Source organism: Prionailurus viverrinus, chromosome C1, assembly GCF_022837055.1.
Source record: "Prionailurus viverrinus isolate Anna chromosome C1, UM_Priviv_1.0, whole genome shotgun sequence".
Taxonomy (NCBI): Eukaryota; Metazoa; Chordata; class Mammalia; order Carnivora; family Felidae; genus Prionailurus; species Prionailurus viverrinus.
The window spans coordinates 24530747-24550961 of NC_062568.1; the positions used below are offsets into that span (position 1 = coordinate 24530747).

Below are 20215 nucleotides of genomic sequence, written 5' to 3' on the forward strand. Positions count from 1 at the left end.
TTTGTAATATCATATAACCTAACCATCACCGCTGTACCAATTCTGCGAAAGGACCCTGTAACTCATTCTGCTGTCCCACACCAAGCACAAGGGAGCAGCTGGCTTCTGGATGGTGAGGAAATGTGGAACCAGCCTTGTTCTGCATTAGAGTGGGATGTAATAATGATCATCATGATCTAAACTCATTTAAACATCTCTCTTCTCTCTTTTCAGTCTGGGGTGGTGGAGAGTAGATCTGATAAGGAGAACAACTTTTGTTTCTCTGAACTGCTGCTAGACTTTTTACAGCATAAGAGCCCTGCTCCCACCCAGAGTCCAGACATTTAGATAAGGACTCGCGTGTAGGATTCCCAACTGGCAATGAGGACTGAATATGGGCAGAGTTTGTATCCCATACGATTACTCTGAGCCGCAAATGGCTTATGAACTTCCTCTCCCAGACTACTCAGTCTCCCTAGGAAGGAACCACTACTCGCTAGTGGTCTGTGGAGTTGCTTTGTGCAGCTATGTATTATTGCTCCTGCCAGGTACTGTCTCGAGTCCCCACCCTAAATTGAGAGTGCTGTGCAAGGTCAGACTCTGCCGCAGAGAACAACCAGCAGAACTCAGTCTGAGGTGGATGGGTTTTCCATTAGTCTCTAAACGAGACCCCACTGTGTGTTGCGTCTGGAGATGATGGGCTATGATTATATGCAAAAGTTCAGCGTTGAGCCAAGGTGAGATAACTAAGGATGATCCTTCAGGCAGGGACCAGGGGCTCCAGCTATCAGGTCCTAGGAACTAAGGAGAGTTTCCCTAGGTCAATGCCAAAAGGGGAGGCAGGCTGCTGGGCCCAGTGCATCAGTAATCAGGACCACGTGCCGAGCTTGGGAAACCAGCCCTATCCCGTGACATCTCTACCAGGGGCATCATGGCACCCGGGTGAGCAAACACTGCCAAGGCAAGCTTCTTCTACATTGCTGCATTCCTGGCTGCTGTCACAGATTGTCCCCAACTCCCTGGGATACCAGAAGTCCCACCCCTGCCATGGTGCAGCAAAACAAATTCTCAATTAAGTAGGGCTCCCAAGCATCTGGTACCAGCCCCTCCCAAGTTCCCAGAAGAGGTCAGATTCTTGTAAGACCCCTGCTCAAATGGCTTAGGTTTTACTTAGCATAGTGGCATACATATATGCCTAATCACTAATGCTACGTTCTTGGGGCTTGGGGGCTTTCCCCAGTACACTGGCTAACATTTCACTAGTGGAGGTGGACCCCAACTCCTTGGAAGTTGACTGGGATACCCTAGCAAAGGAGGCAGCAGCCTATGAGCCAGGGGAAAAAATAACCTCTGTCCCAGGTGTCCCCTGTTATTACCCATCATGCCAAAACATTGAATGACAATCAGCATGAATGAAAAACAGAGACACCTAACTATACCACGATACCAATGAAACATTTTCTAGAAAAATTTGCCCAAAGGAAGGAGAAGAAGGGCACTGATTGGCTCTTATGAGTCTTTGGAACTGGCCTCAAGCTTTTGCCTACAGCAGCTGAGATGCACCAGCTGGCTAGACTGGTCAAAGACCCCCAAATTCATAATTTGTTTAAAAATCCCAAAGTAGTGAGGGCCCTTAGAGACACCTTAAAGGAGCCCCAGATTTTTCACCACAGCAGGGGCACTCCCAAATGCATTAAGCCACCAGGAGAGGAGACACAAATGAAACAAAACAAAAAAAAGGGGATGGGTTCTGAGGAAGAGACCACCCCACACCTCCAGAGTCCACAGGAATAAAGAGGAAGACACTGCCTCTCCTGACTTGGATTTTTATAGTTTGGCATGGGGCCCATCTGCCTGTTGCATTATCACCAAGTTTAGGGTCACTACAAGTAGGCAACTCTAGAGGAAGAGCACCTCCTCTTATGTCAAATTGGGATGGTTTGATGGGTATATCGTTTTGCTGAGTATCATGGTCTCACGGGCTCCCTGACCATTTCCAACCCCGAGGAGATGCCCTTAGGGCCATAATCAAAGTTCTTCTTAAATGGCAACCCCCCCCCACCACCAGGCATAAGAACATGCTATTACAACTCACAGAAATGTCAGACACAATACAACAGGCTTTAGACTGCTTCACTGCTGTAGCAAGACATGAAAAAGAATTTTCCTGAAGCCCAAAACTTGTTTGCTAGTAAAGGTGAACAGAACCCACTGCTCCCTCAGCCAGGAAGCCAATGGAGGAGCTCTAGGGGATTTGGGGGTTCCTGGGACTCTTTTCAGTCCTCACCGACAGGTAGTGCCTTGACCCATCCCCCTCCCTCTTGAGATGACCATCAGGCCTCGCTGTATTGGCCACTCTACTCCAGAGATCACCAGTCACAGTCCCTGGTGACTTAATCTCTGCACAGCCCAAAACTAAGTTAGAAGCCTTTGCTTGGGCACTGAGGGCACTTCAAGGGACTGTCGGCCATCCCCTACAAACCCCAATGAGGGCAGATACCATCACCCCTCAGAACGCTCCAGGCCCAGCGGCAGGATCCAGGGTCCCATACCCTCATCTCTGAGAGGGGCTGCCAATGCCCCTGCCCTAGGCACCCTGAACTTGTCCCTCCTCTGGGGACTTCCCTAATTATCCATTATGACACACATACCAGACATTTTACCACTTTCATTGACATTGGAGCCCAAATTATAGTGCTTCTCAGGAATCCCTCCAAACATAAGCCAGGAACAAGGAGTAACAGGATAGTACAAGGTATTCGTTTTCTATTGGATGTCACTACTGGAACAATATTTATGAAAAATCTTTTAGTGGTGATGGCCCCTTTGGCCCTACCCTTTCCTGTTACAGGTGTGGTTGCCTTGACATGCCATTGTGCCATCTGGAACAAACCCAAATTCTTGATCTTTCTAGTGGGAGCTGTATACCGGAGTCCATATGACTGCTAGCTCCCAATTAAGATGTTAAATGCCCCCCAAATATCTCTTGTGACAGGGGACAGAGGGACAGCAGTCTATAATTCAAGATTTATTAAAGGAAGAAGTCATTAAACACACCATTTCTCCTTTCAATTCTCCCATCTGGCTGATATTAAAGCCCACTACTAATGAGTGGTGTCTTACAGCCAACTACTGAAATTTAAATGCTCAGGCGCCCCCTGTTATGAGAGCTCAGGCTCCCATTCTCAACATTTTCCAGTTAACTGAGGACATCCAGAGGGCTCCAGGGCACTACTTTGCCATGATGGATCTAGCTAATACGTTGTGTTCAGTATCAGTCGCTGAGGAGTCCCAATGGCATTTCACCTTCACGTTTGAAGGCACCCAAAATACCTTCACCTGGCTGCCTATGGGCTATCTTAACAGCTGGCTATTGCCCACAGTCTTGGCCAGCAAGACCTGAATACCCTCACAGTGTCACTTGCACCACCTGGTGTTGTAATGATGACATTTTAATGTAGGGCCCATCGGAGGATGGGGTGGAAGAGGCCCCAACACAGCTGGTGACCCACCCACACCATAGAGGGTAGGCTACTGCCCCACATAAAATTCAAGGACAAGCCACAACTGTTTAATTTTTGAGTATTAACTGGTCCTCTAAATGCCGAGAAATTTCCTTTGTGGTTAAATGTGAGTTAGTAACTCCTCAGCTCTCCATCATACTATGGCAAGTCCAACGTGTCTTATCATATTTTGGAGACAACACATCATTCTTTTTTTTTTTTTTTTTTTTTTTTTTTTTTAATATATGGCTACTCCGATTTTAACGTTTATTTATTTTTGGGACAGAGAGAGACAGAGCATGAACGGGGGAGAGGCAGAGAGAGAGGGAGACACAGAATTGGAAACAGGCTCCAGGCTCCGAGCCATCAGCCCAGAGCCCGACGCGGGGCTCGAACTCACAGACCGCGAGATCGTGACCTGGCTGAAGTCGGACGCTTAACCGACTGCGCCACCCAGGCACCCCAACACATCATTCTTAAACCCATTTATGCAGTTACATGCAAATCCCCCACATTTACTGGGGAGAGACTCAACAACAGCCTTACCGCTGGCACAAAGATCAATTCATCAGTTGACCCCCAGATCCCCACAGCTCCTCCTTCTGGGTTGAGGCACTGGCCACCATGGACTATGCACCTTGGAGTCTATCTATGAACTAAATACAGCTCCTCCTGGCTACCTTACGGGCTTCTGCACCTCATGGCTGCCTTCCACAGCCACCCACTACACCCCCTTAGAACATCAAATTCTGGCCGCTTGTTGGGCTTTGATAGAAACAGAGGTCTTCCAAGGAGAGAATCATGAAAGCAGCAAGGGAAAAAAGTCCTTAACCTACAAGGTAAGACAGATCAGGTTTGCAGCAGACCTATCCACAGAAACTTGGCAGGCCAGAAAGGAGTGGCAGGATATATTCAATGTGCTGAATCAGAAAAATATGCAGCCAAGAACTCTTTATCCAGCAAGGCTGTCATTCAAAATAGAAGGAGAGATAAAAAGTTTTCCAGACAAATAAAAATTAAAGGAGTTTGTGACCACTAAACTAGCCCTGCAAGAAATTTTAAGGTGGACTCTCTGGGGGGAGAAAATATGAATAAATAAATAAATAAATAAATAAATAAATAAATAAATAAACAAACAAATAAACAAATAAATACCAAAAGCAACAAAGATTAGGAAGGACCACAGAACACCACCAGAAACTCCAACTCTACAAGCAACAGAATGGCAATAAATTGATATCTTTCAGTACTCACTCTAAATGTCAATGGACTAAATGCTCCAATCAAAAGACATAGGGTAACAGAATGAATAAGAAAACAAGATCCATCTATATGCTGTTTACAAGAGACCCACTTTAGACCTAAAGACACCTTCAGATTGTCAGTAAGGGGATGGGGAACCATCTATCATGCTAATGGTCGCCAAAAGAAAGCCAGAGTAGCCACACTTATATCAGGCAATCTAGATTTTAAAATAAATACTGTATCAAGAGATGAAGAAGGGCATTATATCATAATTAAGCGGTCTATCCACCAAGAAGACCTAACAATTGTAAACATTTATGCGCCAAATGTGGCAGCACCCAAATATATAAATCAATTAATGACAAACATAAAGAAACTCATTGATAGTAATACCATAATAGTAGGAGACTTCAACACCCCACTCACAGCAATGGACAGATCATCTATACAAAAAAATCAACAAGGAAACAATGGCTTTGAATGACACACTGGACCAGATGGACTTAACAGATATATTCAGAATGTTTCATCCTAAAGCAGCAGAATACGCATTCTTCTCCAGTGCACATGGAATGTTCTCCAGAATAGACCACATACTGGGACACAAATCAGCCCTCAGCAAGTACAAAAAGATCGAGATCATACCATGCATACTTTCAGACCACAACACTATGAAACTCAAAATCAACCACAAGAAAAAATTTGGAAAGGTAACAAATACTTGGAGACTAAAGAACATCCTACTAAGGAATGAATGGGCCAACCAAGAAGTTAAAGAGGAAATTAAAAAGTATACGGAAGCCAATGAAAATGGTAACACCACAACCCAAAACCTCTGGGATGCAGCAAAGGCGGTCATAAGAGGAAAGTATATAGCAATCCAGGCCTTCCTAAAGAAGGAAGAAAGATCTCAAATACACAACCTAACCTTACACCTTAAAGAGCTGGAAAAAGAACAGCAAATAAAACAAAACCAGCACAAGACAGGAAATAATAAAGATTAGAGCAGAAATTAATGCTATCGAAACCAAAAAAAACAGTAGAACAGATCAATGAAACCAGAATCTGGTTCTTTGAAAGAATTAACAAAATTGATAAACCACTAGGCAGTTTGATCAAAAAGAAAAAGGAAAGGACCCAAATAAGTAAAATCAAGAATTAAAGAGGAGAGATCACAACCAACACAGCAGAAATAAAAACAATAATGAGAGAATATTATGAGCAATTATATGCCAATAAAATGGGCAATCTGGAAGAAATGGACAAATTCCTAGAAACATATACACTACCAAAACTGAAACAGGAAGAAATAGAAAATTTGAACAGACCCATAGCTAGTAAAGAAATCAAATTAGTAATCAAAAATCTCCCAAAAAACAACAGTCCAGGGCCAGATGGCTTTCCATGGGAATTCTACCAAACATTAAAGGAAGAGTTAACACCTATTCTCTTGAGCTGTTCCAAAAAATAGAAATGGAAGGAAAACTTTCAAACTCTTTCCATGAGGCCAGCATTACCTTGATTTCAAACCAGACAGAGACCCCACTAAAAAGAACTATAGACCAATTTCCCTGATGAACATGGCTGTGAATATCCTCAACAAGGTATTGGCCAACCAGATCCAACAACACACTAAAAAAATTATTCACCACGACCAAGTGGGATTTTATACCTGGGATGCAGACCTAGTTCAATATCCACAAAACAATTAACGTGATTCATCACATCAATAAAAGAAAGGACAAGAACCATATGATCCTCTCAATAGATGCAGAGAAAGCATTTGACAAAATACAGCATCCTTTCTTGATAAAAACCCTCAAGAAAGTAGGGATAGAGGGATCATACCTCGAGATCATAAAGCCATATATGAACAACCCAACGCTAATATCACCTTCAACAGGGAAAAACTGTGAGCTTTCTCCCTAAGATCAGGAACAAGACAGGGATGTCCAATCTCACCACTGTTATTCAACATAGTATTGGAATCTTAGCCTCAGCAATCAGACAACACAAAGAAATAAAAGGCATCCAAATCAGCCAGGAGGAGGTCAAACTTTCACTCTTCGCAGATGACACGATACTGTATATGGAAAACCCAAAATATTCCACCAAAAAACTGCTAGAACGGATTCATGAATTCAGCAAAGTTGCAGGTTATAAAATTAATGCACAGAAATCATTGCATTCCTATTCACCAACAATGAAGCAACAGAAAGAGAAATCAAGGAATCAATCCCATTTACAATTGTACCAAAAACCATAAAATACCTAGGAATAAATCTAACCAAAGAGGTGAAAAATCCATACACTGAAAACCATAGAAAGCTTATGAAATAAACTGAAGAAGACACACACAAAATATGGAAAAAGATTCCATGCTCCTAGATAGGAAGAACAAATATTGTTAAAATGTCAATACTACCCAAAGCAATCTATATATTCAATGCAATTCCTATCAAGATAACATGAGTATTCTTCATAGAGCTAGAACAAACAATCCCAAAATTTGTATGGAACCAGAAAAGACCCCGAATAACCAAAGAAATCTTGAAAAAGAAAAACAAAGCAGGAGGCATCACAATCCCGGATGTCAAGCTATACTACAAAGCTGTAATCATCAAGACAGTATGGCACTGGCACAAGAACAGACACTCAGATCAATGGAATAGAATAGAGAACCCAGAAATGGACACACAAACGTAGGGCCAACTAATCTTTGACAAAGCAGGAAAGAATATCCAATGGAATAAAGACAGTCTCTTCAGCAAGTGGTGCTGGGAAAACTGGACAGCAACATGCAGAAGAATGAACCTGGACCACTTTCTTACACCATACACAAAAATAAACTCAAAATGGATGAAAGACCTAAATGTAAGATAAGAAGCCATCAAAATCTTCGAGGAGAAAGCAGGCAAAAACCTCTTTGATCTTGGCCGAGCAACTTCTTACTCAACACATCTCTGGAGGTAAGGGAAACAAAAGCAAAAATGAACTGTTGGGACGCCATCAAAATAAAAAGCTTCTGCACAGCGAAGGAAACAATCAGCAAAACTAAAAGGCAACCAACAGAATGGGAGAAGATATTTGCAAATGACATATCAGATAAAGGGTTAGTATCCAAAATCTGGAAAGAACTTATCAAACTCAACACCCCCCAAAAAAAATAATACAGTGAAGAAATGGGCAAAAGACATGAATAGACACTTCTCCAAAGAAGACATCCAGATGGCCAACCAACACATGAAAAAATGCTCAACCTCACTCACCATCAGGGAAATACAAATCAAAACCACAATGAGATACCACCTTACACCTGTCGGAATGGCTAACATTAACAACTCAGGCAACAACAGATGTTGATGAGGATGAGGAAAAAAAGGCTCTCTTTTGCATGTTGGTGGGAATGCAAGCTGGTGCAGCCACTCTGGAAAACAGTATGGAGGTTCCTCAAAAAACTAAAAATAGAACTACCCTATGACCAGAAATTGCACTACTAGGTATTTATCCAAGGGATATAGGTGTGTTGTTTCAAAGGGACACATGCACCCCAATGTTTACAGCAGCACTGTCAACAATAGCCAAAGTATGGAAAGAGCCCAAATGTCCACTGATGGATGAATGGATAAAGAAGATGTGGTATGTATATACACAATGGAGTATTACTCGGCAATCAAAAAGAATGAAATCTTGCCATTTGCAACTACATGGATGGAACTGGAGGGTGTTATGCTAAGCGAAATTAGTCAGAGAAAGACAAAAATCATATGACTTCACTCATATGAGGACTTTAAGAGACAAAACAGATGAACATAAGGGAAGGGAGGAAAAATAATATAAAAACAGGGAAGGGGACAAAACATTAAAAGACTTTTAAGTATGGGGAAGAAACAGAGGGTTATGGGAGGGGTTGTGGGAAGGGGGATGGGCTAAATGGGTAAGGGGCATTAAGGAATCTATTCCTGAAATCATTGTTGCACTATATGCTAACTAATTTGGATGTAAATTTTTAAAAATTAAATTAAAAAACAAAGGAAAGAAACAGAGGCTTTTGTGGGAATGGAGCCTATTGTCCTTTATACCCACATTACCATTATGACATGGACAAGGGATGCCTCCCAATGGAGGCTCACACAGCTATAAACACCTCTCTGCTAAAACAGGAATGGTTCCTTCAGAAACAGATTAAACCTGATGTGACAGGTCTTTCCAAATTACAGGAGGATGTGACTTCCCCATTCCTCAGTCCTCTCGGTCCCCTTGAAGAACTGATGGACAGTGTGTTCATTGCCTTAGTTCCTGGTGACCTGGGATAACCCCAGGGAAGAGCTGATGGAATGAGAAGGGGAGTCTGTGTATTTCCCCAATGGCAGCACCACCACTGTACCCAGTGGGGCCTTCTGGAGAACGACAACATACTATCCTGCCAGCAGCACCACACTTACCAAAGATGGCCAGTTGGTCAACTCAGCTCGCTGAGCTTATAGCAGTACAAATGGCTGTGCAGAGCGCCATTGCCCATGACAAGCCTCTTGTCTATATTTTTACTGACTCATGGGAGGTTGCTAATGGACTAGAGTTTTGATCAGGCCAATGGCAGCAGGACAATTTTCCCATTCAAGGCCATCCCATTGGGGGTGCCCCAACTTGAAGGGACATTGGCCAGGCACTAGTCATAATTGAGGTTACCCACTTCCAGCACATTCAAAGGCTATCACTCCAGGGGTTGTCTTTAACTGAAAGGTGGATGCCCTGGCTAGGTCACTACCAGTTGGAGCTCAGCCACCAACTCTTTACCAGTGAGTCCACCGGCTCCACCTGCTCCACCCGCCATCACCAAACTACAGCCCCTCCCCCCGCTCCCCCCCCGCCACACACACACATGCATCAATCAATTGTTGGCTCCACCATTCTGACCTTTCTTAGTCACCACTTCCATGCTCCTTATTCCCTGGCCAAAGGGTCCCTTATCTCTTCAGGTCATGGGGGAGCTGCTGCCACAATGACCTGGGCCCACCAGAGGGCATTCTGCTTGTTCTGAATTGCAAATTATGCTCCTAAACCAAAGACTGCACACTGCCCTGTCATGCTGCAGGTCTGGAAGGGGACCACTCTCTTCGCCTCTGGGGGTTAATTTCATAGGGCCATTCCCTCTGTCAGCAGGCACTATCCACTTGACAATTAACGTATGGAGAGTTCTACTGGCCTACTGCTTGCTACACCTCCCTGTAGAGGTGGCAGGTAATCTCTTTCTTTTCTAAGTACATCCTGTCCCCATTTGGCCCTCCAGACATCACTGACACAGATCAAGGATCTCATTTTATTGCCCATATAACACCGCACTGGGCTCTCCTACAGGGTATCCAGTGGTACTTTCATCTCCCAAGTTGCCCCTTAAGTTACAGGGTAGTAATTGGACTCCTAAATGGACTTTCTGGCTGCCAGGGCACTTACCACTTTAAACTCTAGGCCATACGGCCAGCATGATCATCATACCAACTGGGCTCACCAGGCCATGCTCCCTATGACTGTGATCGTGGGGGAATTTGATGCCTTCGTCTTACAGGACAATATTACCTACATTTTTCCCAACAGTTCTGAGTCCCGTCACAGACTTAAAATGTTGATCATCTCACCTTCCAAAATTCCTTGGCAACCCAATCAGGGGCAAGGGGGCTATGACCCCCTGGTCATAGTTAGTCCTGGCCCATAAGAACATCGACCCACTGTGCTGCTGTTGGAGCACACTTACCTGCTTGACATGCAAATTTCGCCTGAAATTCCAAGGTATGGTGGCTTTAGTGGAGGGCTGCTTTCTCCTAACCATACCTCCCCAAAGGAGGTGGAAATACTTGCACCAAGACCCACTAAAGGGATGGCGTGGAGCTCTAAAAGGGGGGGGGGGGGAAGAGGCACTCAGGCTGGTTGACACCAGCATGAGGAGATGACAACATGGCGATACAATTACACCACTTGGCCCTACCCCGCTTTGGAGGAGGCTACCAATGAACTGTTGACCCACAACAACCCCTTAATAAATCTTCACATGGGGCAGTCAGTGGGGAGGTGCAAAACTATAAAATACAGATGCTCACTGCTGCTGGCCTTACTCTGGGCCTTGAGTGCCCTCCAGGTCATAGGGCTTCTCCTCAGCCCAGAGAAGCAATACTACAAAGTCGCCAGACCATAAAGCACTCACTCACAATTGCATCCCAGCATGGAAGGACAGCACGTGTTGGAAGTCAGCCCTTAGAGGTGTGGCACCCAAAAGCCACCAGGTATGGATGTTAGCTTAAAGGCCACCAGCCCTAATTACATGTTCACAGATATCCTGACCTCTGGGTACCGGCCATTACATTGCCTTAATTTCAACCCTAATTGGCTGATAGGCTTATGTAGTTCAGACTCATCTCTGGTAATAGATAGCCAAACATTAAATTGTTGGGACCATATAACTAAGTTTTCTTTAAACCAAGCTACACATGTGCCTCCAACCCTTACTACTTATGGATGGAGACCTCCTTGGAGAAGGGTACTGCCTAATTATTTACAAGGTGCACCCAACGACCCCTCAGATTTACTGAGAATTTGTGATACTAGTAAATGCTCCTGATGGTTCAAGCAAACCTTAATCTGGGCACCCCAAATCTCTGCAACCTTATTAGACCCCTTGATCCCTCAGTTCCCCTCCTGGGTAACTACCTGAGAGAGCCACCCCTCTCTCTGGGATGGCTCCCTCCACCGGTGGCAACGCTGGAGATGACAACACCCAAGCCCACAACGTCATGGGACACAACCTCATCCCAAACACCGCCTCTGCAACCTTGCACTATGGCAGAGATGACACCCAGAAAAGACACAGCAGACTTGGTTGAGGAACTGAACACCTGTTTATCTAAACTCCCTAGTGATGACCCCCTTGGGGGGTATTTTGCAGTTAACAACGTGTTTACCCCAGAACCTCTTGCTTACCACAATGCTGGCTGCTCAGGTGTGGGGTGGGACTCTGGCTGCCGAGCTGCTCTCTGCTGTGCCTATGAGTTTGGCAAGGCCAGGGTATGAGTCCATCTCACAACCTTATGGGAGCCCTTTTAAACACTTCACTCGGTTGCCTGCCTTCCCCACACCCATTAGATTGGCCCACATTATGCATCCTCCTGGGGCTCAGTGAATTTAACTTCCATTGAGAGGACCCCTTCCTGACTGCAGATCCTGCCACCACCGCAGCATCCCCTTCTACACCCGCTGGAAGGACCACAGTTACAGGGTCACCTCTCCACACCCCCCTGGGGGGACCCTCCCACACAGCCACTACTCAGAGCTCCTGTTCAAGCCCTCCAATATAGTCTTAATATATTTACACAATGGACAGAAATCAAGCTCATTGGGGGGGGGGGGGCTGCTGTAACTGCTGGGCATGTTACCGAGCTCAGCAAAGGCTATTTCCCAAGTTTCTACTCAGCTGATTTATTGACTCGGCCCCCATTTGCCCAACAGAAGGCACTCAACCGGTCCCTGCAGCTTGCCCGCAGCTCTCCGTGGTGCTCAACTGCTCCCATGCAGGACACTTTTCGAGACAGCATGTGGCACCTGCAGGAGTCTGTCCGCATGTGCCCTTTACAATCCTCCATATCTGCCCCAGGCACCGACACCACACGGATGAATGCGACCTGCACTTTGTCCCAAGGAGCACAGTCCCCATGGTCTTGGTTCTTCCCTCAACCTCCAATACATCTGCATCCCTGCTGGCCCCTGGGAAATCCTGTCTGTCTATATACGTGTACTATAGTCTCCCCAGGACTACCCTCACAAACCACTAAGCAGAACCCTCAGTCTGTCTTCCTGCCTCCCTCACATCAACAGTGTGCAGGGTTCATCCCCATTACGTCAGGTGCAGGCCTGCTACTATCTCTCATAGGGACTGGACAAGGCACTGCTGTATCAGGCACCCAAAAGCAAATTAAGGCACACACCCACCGGCCAGCAACTCCAGCTGAATACATTGGGCTGTTACACCAAACCCGAGTCTTTTTAAAGAAGTTTTTTTTTAATGTTTATTTATTTATCTTTGAGAGAGACAGAAACAGAGTGAGGGCAGGGGAGGGGCCAGAGGGAGAGAGGGAGACACAGAATCCAAAGCAGGTTCCAGGCTCTGAGCTGTCAGCACAGAGCCCGATGCGGGGCTCGAACCCATGCACCGTGAGACCGTGACCTGAGCCAAAGTCGGATGCTTAAGCGACTGAGCCACCCAGGCGCCCCACCAAAACTTCGTCGTTAACGCAACAACAACATGATTCTTTAGCAGAGGTGGTTTTGTATAACTGTTTAGCTTCAGATTACTTATTGGCCAAGGAAGGAGGTATACGCGCTGTAAACGGAATCACCTGCTGCATGTGTATTAGTAATTCTGGACAAATTCTGGGAAACTTACAAAAGATGGCCCAACAGGTACAAGTATTTCATAACCTCACCCAAGCGTTTTACCAAACAAATACCTTAACCTTATTCAAGGGCTTTATTTTCTTGGCTGGATCTCAACAAGAGAAGGGAATGGTTATGGACAGGATTTCAAACTGTCACGTGTCTACTGACATTTTGCTTTGTTCAAATGTTCATGGGTTACGTGACCAAAACTCTGCCCGTGCCTTTTAATACCTCCACCATCCTGGCAGTGCCTAAAATTTTTCCTAAAGATTAATTCCTAAGCAGCACAGGGTCAATTGTGATGAGAAAAACAACTTTTTTGTTGTTGTTTCTGAGCTGCTGCCTAAGCATTTTATAGCCTGATATAACCCTGTTCACACCCAGAGTCTGGACATTTAGATAAGAACTTGAGTTCAGGATTCCCACTCTCAGTTCCCACTTTGGTTTTCCCAGGGCACCTTTTAAAATAACCACTTAGGGGGCACCTGGGTGTCTCAGTAGGTTAAATGTCCAACTGTGGATTTCGGCCCAGATCATGATCTCACGGTTCATGGGATTGAGCCCTGCATCAGGCCCTGACAGCACAGAGCCTGCTTGGGATGATGTCTCCCCCTCTCTGCCCCTCCCCTGCTCATGCTCTTTCTCTCAAAATAAATAAATAAACATTTTTAAAAATAAAAAATAAAATAGAATTAGCATTTAGAAGTTAAGCCCTTGAAAACTTAGTGACCTCGGCCCCAAATGCCTCATAAGTAACAGGTGCTTGCTGCTCTGCTGTCTATGTCCTGCTCATCGTGACTTGGGACGGAGGACTGCTCAGGTGCTCGGAGACCTACCTGTCAACCCCTATGTGGGTGGCTTGTGCCCCCTCACTCTGCATATTCTTAATTCCACACACCAGCTCTGGCTCCCCACAATAGGGAAGGTAACAAAAGATTGAGCTGTGTGCAGGCCAACTAAAGTCAAAGGAGGTGACATTTCTTTTCCCTAGACTCTGTGCTATGCATAGTGTACCTCTTCCATCCCTTCCCAACAGGAAGAGAAAAGAATCCCAAGGGAGCAGGATACAGGGTAAGTAATTTGTTACTAAAGGAAAGTTCCGCGAAAAGGTCTAAAAGGGAAAGAATACACCATCCTAAATATACTTCTTTGACATAAGAACTACTTTAGTCTGATTATTTCTAAGAAACAGCAGACACAGGAGAAGTTCTGAAAACCAGAGCACAAGTTATCCTTTTGTTAGAGTGGTTTCCATTTTATAAGAACTCTCCATTTGTAAGGGTCTCTCTCTCTCAGGAAGACAATGATTCTAAACATCTAGAAACTCTCTTCAATGGAGAAAGCAGAGTCTTCTCTCACCACTTACTGTGTTTTTCCTGATAGCTTCCCACAACTGGATCCCCACCCACCCACCCCCAACATCTTCTTTTGTCTTTAGCTGAAGATATTATCTAAGGTAGTGACTTGGGCAATTCTGAAGAGTTACTCAGTTTTCCTGGGTCTCCCCCATGCATACAGGAGGTACACATGTTATAAAACTTCTGTTTGTTTTCCTCCTGTTAAGCTGTCTTTTATTGCAGGGTGTGGCTCAGCCCAGAACTTAGAAGGGTAGAGGGAAATTTATTTTTCCTCTTCTACAGGCTCATTAACTTTCTTAGGAACAGATCTCATAGGATTATCTCAGAATGAATGAATGAATGAATGAATGAATGAGTGAATGAATCCAAATTGTTTCTCCCTCTTTTTAAATGTATGTCCATTTAATTAATATATTGCATTAGTGGTCCATAAAATGCTTGTGCTTAGTAATCATCCATTTTTGCTTGTAAATGTCTTGGGGCACCTGGGTGGCTCAGTCAGTTAAGTGACCAACTGTGGCTCCGGTCATGATCTTGCAGTTTGCGAGTTCAAGCCCCACATCAGGCTCTCTGCTATCAGCACAGAGCCGGCTTCAGATCTTCTGCACCCCCACTCTCTCTGCCCCTCCCCGACTTGCGTACGCTAGCTCTCTCTCTCTCTTTCTCAAAAATAAACATTAAAAAATAAAAAAGGTAAGTCTTGGTAACAAAGCAAAACTAAATGTTTCCATTTCAGACCCTGAAACTTCTACAAGGTGGTAAACTGACTTCCTAAGTAAGGAAAAATTTACGCTAATTCATCAGAAAATAAAACTGTCTATAAAGAAACTTGAATTGCGGTAAGCACCAAAACTCAAGGAATATAACCATTTCAATCCAAGGTGACCACATTCCCCATCTGCTCTTGACCATCTCGGTTTATGTCTATTATCCTAGCCTGATGATTAAGCGTGCCCACTGTCACTCTCAAAAATGGCACAGTTTGGACAATAAGTTATTCATCACCTTATCTGGAGACAAAAAGATTCCTAAACAATCTCTGACAAAGAGAACTTTAAGGTTTTTAGAAACACTACTATTACGGAGGTGCTTTGCATCATCTGTTTTTAAACTCGTGAATTGTGAAAGAGTTAATAACATTTTCACTTTCACAGTTGTAAAGTAATAAGGACTGATCAACACTCCATGTTTGTGAAATAAATGTAAAACTCTGCCTTGCCACCCCTCTCTGGGAACTTCCCTATCCACCTGTACCCCCGGTCTGAGGATCCACGAGAATGGCACAGTGATTCAGCATTTCTAAGGCATTCATTAAAATGTGCTTGAGTGCAATGAAATCAGGAAAGGAAAAAAAGATACATAATACACACACTAAAATCAAAACTTCTTGTATAAAAGCAAGGATGATGAAACTCTATCGAATCTCTCTTTGCTGAAACGTTTGTAAAGCAGCTGAACTGACAAGTGTCTCCCATGACTATTACTGGCAAGTCAGTTATCTTAAGACACAGCAGGAAACATATGGGACACTTTTTGTCACCTCATTCCAGAAATGCTTAAAAACAGAAATAAAAGGGAAATCACAGAACACAAAGGGAAATTTCACGACACAAGACGCTGTTTATACCTGTGGCGGCGGGGGGCACTTTTTAGAATCTTGCTTATCTCATGTTAGTGTCTCCTGGGGGTCAGACGGTGCCTTGTCCATCTGTGCACCCTTATCTCTTATCTCTGAATCTTTAGCACACTCCTTTGCACGGGAAAAATGTGCAACCAATGTGTGTTGAATTGAACTAATAAGAAAAGGAGAAAAACGCTTCCAAATATAATTTCTGTGTAAGCATTTTTTTCAAAGATAAAAAGAACCCCCACCACCTCGCCCCAACAGCAAGTATGTGTTCCGTGGTGAGAAATCTACGTGAGTGGCAGGACAAGGTTTAACAAACCATATTATCATAAAAATTAAGATATAGAGGAGTCAAACCATGGCCTACCCAAAAAGCAACCACATAACATTAGACCAGAAGATAGGCGTCAGTCATAGCCCTTAAAACTTGAGTTATAAAAATATCCTCTGAAATATTTTTAAGTCTCAGCTCAGGAGGAATTGAGCATTCTTTGAAATACACTTTAAGGCAACTTGTGTGTGTGTGTGTGTGTGTGTGTGTGTGTGTGTGTGTGTTATTCCTCCAACACCCTAGGCAAAGGCACCGGAGTTCGAGAGCCTACCACCCAACCACAGAAGGTTTCATTAATTAGGACAGCCAGAAAATGGGCCTCAATGCACTTCTCAAAAGGGCCTTGGATTCGCCTTCCTTAAAGTCACCATCCACTCATCCCATCAACAAGATAAATGGGCAGACAGGATCCAGGAGTCAAGCCATTAAGTTACATAGGAGCAGATGTCATAGGGCTGTGAGAACAGAGTCCTGGAGTTCATCTCAGCCAAGGTGGGTAACAGCCCCATCACAATACTGTGAAACAAAATTAGCTGCTCCAATAATATTCTGTATTGAATAGGAAGCATTTTCTCAGAAACCTGACTTGTAAAAAATAATAAAAATGAAATGTTCAGGCCTCTTGAAGTTTATATTAGCCATTTTACAATCTTTGGAAAATCACCCAAAAGCCTTAAATTTCTAACTCCTCGTTTGTAAAATAGGAATAAATACCATTACCACTTACCTATGTTTTAGAAAACAATGATATGAACCACAGATACTTTTCTTAAACGCTAGATGTTAGACAGTTACTGCTTTTCTCAATTGAACAGGTATAGTCCAAAGTAAAATATCTAACATACAAACTCTATTCTCTGCTCCTGATAAAGAACACAGGCACTGATGACCAACCTGTTGTATAAATCTGCTTGGCACCCAAAATATTACTAACTCAAATAAAGAGCAGTAGCAAGAAAAAAAGATCCTTCAAACTCTTTGGACATTAAGCCCCTCATCTTCTGTTGAGTGCCTTTTTAAAAATCAGTGTCACTTTCTGAACCAACTGGAAAGTAAAGCAACGACTCACAACGAATGCAGATGAAGTCTTGAAGGACTATGATGGCCCAAACTGGTCTCTATATTACATAAACAGTTTGTATATATTCGCTATAATCTTTTTAAATGCCAAATTGTTTACCTGCTGAAAATATGTCAGAAAAAAAGTATTTTTTACTATGATCGATTAAAGAAATTTAAAATCAAAGTTAAACACTCAGTTTCTACGTGAAAGTGATAGGGACTCTGCAGACAAATAGCCTCGTAGAGCAATCTTCTGTGTGCAGACTGAAAGCAGTTTTCATCATGGGGTGTAGAACACTGCACCCTTATAAAAAGCCTCACAGAAATAAGTCAGGACCATAAGCATACTCACTTAACTACCCTTCAGTGTCCAATGCAACTTAAAGACACATGGACCCCATTTCAGCTATTGGATTTAAAAAAGCCATAAGAAATTCAAATTCCACATTAGTGTCAGAGAGAAAAAAACAAACAGCAATCCTATCCCAGTAGATCCCAGGTTTACTTCCTCCAGTCTCTCCTCTATCATAATATTGATTGATTTCCTAATAAAATGTTGCAGTAAAATTTTTGAAATCGGATTCTGGCAGCAAATCAAATCAAAAGACAACTCTCCGTGGCAGCTACTTTTACATACCCAGACCCATGCCTACCTTGTTATGTTTTTGCTGGTGTCTCGTCTTTGTGTCAAGAACATGATAAGGGCTTTCCGAGTCTTGGTTGATGTAATATATGAGTCTTGAAGGCAGTGTGATTTCTTTCTGCATTGCATTCCTGTAACTGGTATCATTGCTGCTATTCTGTTGCGATGTGTTATCTTCGTCTGCCAGGACTTCCAAATTTTTTTCTGCAGTTTCATTCCAATGCGGAGCTGGGGTGGGGGGGTGCACAAAGATACACAAATACACACATATGCCCAATAAATACATACGTACTACAATGTTTTTCCATCAATTGCAAAACCAAAGTTTTCCATTTATAAGCAGGTAAGAAGTAGAGACACAGCAAAGCAAGTTATCCCAACAATGAAATGGCCTGGATAGGTTAACAGCCAGTGAGGCATATACGACGATGTACTATTTATTGTCTTAGTGTTTTTTATGTGTATTTCTAACCAGTCTCAAATCTACACTTCTAAGTATGGGGAGTCGGGGTGTGGGGGGTGGAATGGACTTGAAGGAAGACGTTAAATGAACATGCTCAGAGGTTTTGACCCTCTTCTCCATCCCTTGAGTCTACAGAAAGCTCAATGGGACTCTGACTAGGAGTATCCCATCGGAGAGCTAAGAATGCTCCTAAGATAACTGGAGTGCTGAATTCACGGGCACGGGTTGTTAATTGATTCATTAAACAAAACAGACAATTCCTTTTTCTTTGAACTTTGAGACGAGCAAAAATTCTCTGCCATAGAGGGAAGCAGATGCTGGCAGCGTTCCAATTCCTTTTATTTTCCTGCCAAGGCCAGCTTTCTGCTTCCACTGATTTCCAATCATCGACGTATTGAATATCATATTATGTTAATTGTTCATTATAATGACAAGCATTTTGAGAATTACAAACTAAAGGTCTCTCTCTCCGAAGTTTCCCTCCCCCATCTTAAGTCCCACAGCAGTGAATAAACCCAGCAGGCGATATGAGGAAACAACACATTACCACTATTATTATTACAGCCTCCCGCATTCACATTCAGGCTCTCCACCCAAGAAGCAACTTGCTCCCTCACTGCATTTACCGTCCACCGGTTTCCCCTCCGCCAAGTTACACAGATCGCTGAGGGACCCCGCATCCACTAAATACCTTCCAGTGGAACCGACAGTAATTGGAATGGGTTTTTAGTGAATGCAACAGAAACGGACTTCAAAAAGTGAACTGGAATGAACAGGGGTTTGGGAAAGAGGTGGAGAGGCAGGCAGGGTGGCTGGGAAAGGCCGGGCCCGGGACGTGTCCGGAGCGCACGGACCCGCGTGCCCTTCGCTTTCCTCTGCAGGGCCCCGCAGGCAAGGCAATGCAAAGGGCACCGGGGCCATACCCACCGCTGGGTGCAGCAGCCCCCCAGGCACGGGGCCGGGACGAGGTGGCGAGTGGAGGCAGCAGGAGAAGGACGAGGAGCAGGCGGCAGGGCGGCGCGCGGGCCAGGGCGCGGGCAGGCGCCGGGCCGGCGGGGCCGCCGCGGGGGCCGCCGGAGGCTCGGGGAAGGCTGTAGCCCGCCAGGGGCGGCCGCCGGGAGCTGCTGCCGGGCGGCTTCATGGCTCATAGCTCCCGGGCGCCGCTCGGTGTGGCCAGCGAGAGCGCCGGGCTGGGCTGCGGGGAGGCTGCGGGCGGAGCCGGTCACGCCGGCTCAGCGCGCATGGTGCCGCCGCGGGCAGGGGGCCGGGGCTCGGGGCTCGGGGCTCGGGACTAGGGGCTGGGCGGCGCCCCCTCCCCTGCTCGCCTCTCAGCCCCTCCCGGGCGGCCGCTGAAGAGTCCGGGGGTCCTAGTCGCTCCGCCAACTTGGAGCCTCCCCAGATGCTCCTCCCTCCCTGCGGCGGGCGCGGCCGCTCCAGCAACTGCGGGGGCTGCTGCTGGGGCTGAGGATGCTGAGACGGCGCGTGAGAGCGAGCGGCGCGGGGGCGCGCGGCGCGGGCGTGCGCCCCGCCCTCGAGAGCGCGCCCGAGCGCGCCTTCGGGTCCTGATGCTGATGCTGATG

At 45.0% G+C, this 20215-nt stretch overlaps 1 protein-coding gene across 1 annotated transcript in view; it reads right to left on the reverse strand.

Moving 5' to 3' along the window:
* The window catches only part of ADAM23 (ADAM metallopeptidase domain 23), a 176790-nt gene extending 157014 nt beyond the window's left edge, over positions 1-19776 (reverse strand). Inside the window, exons 1-2 of the mRNA XM_047868782.1 lie at positions 19563-19776; positions 18183-18400 (exon numbers count right to left, since the gene is read on the reverse strand). Of these exons, the coding sequence (XP_047724738.1) occupies positions 18183-18400; positions 19563-19776 (432 nt within the window). The remainder of the gene's footprint in view (positions 1-18182; positions 18401-19562) is intronic.
* Between the last annotated feature and the right edge of the window lie 439 nt (positions 19777-20215).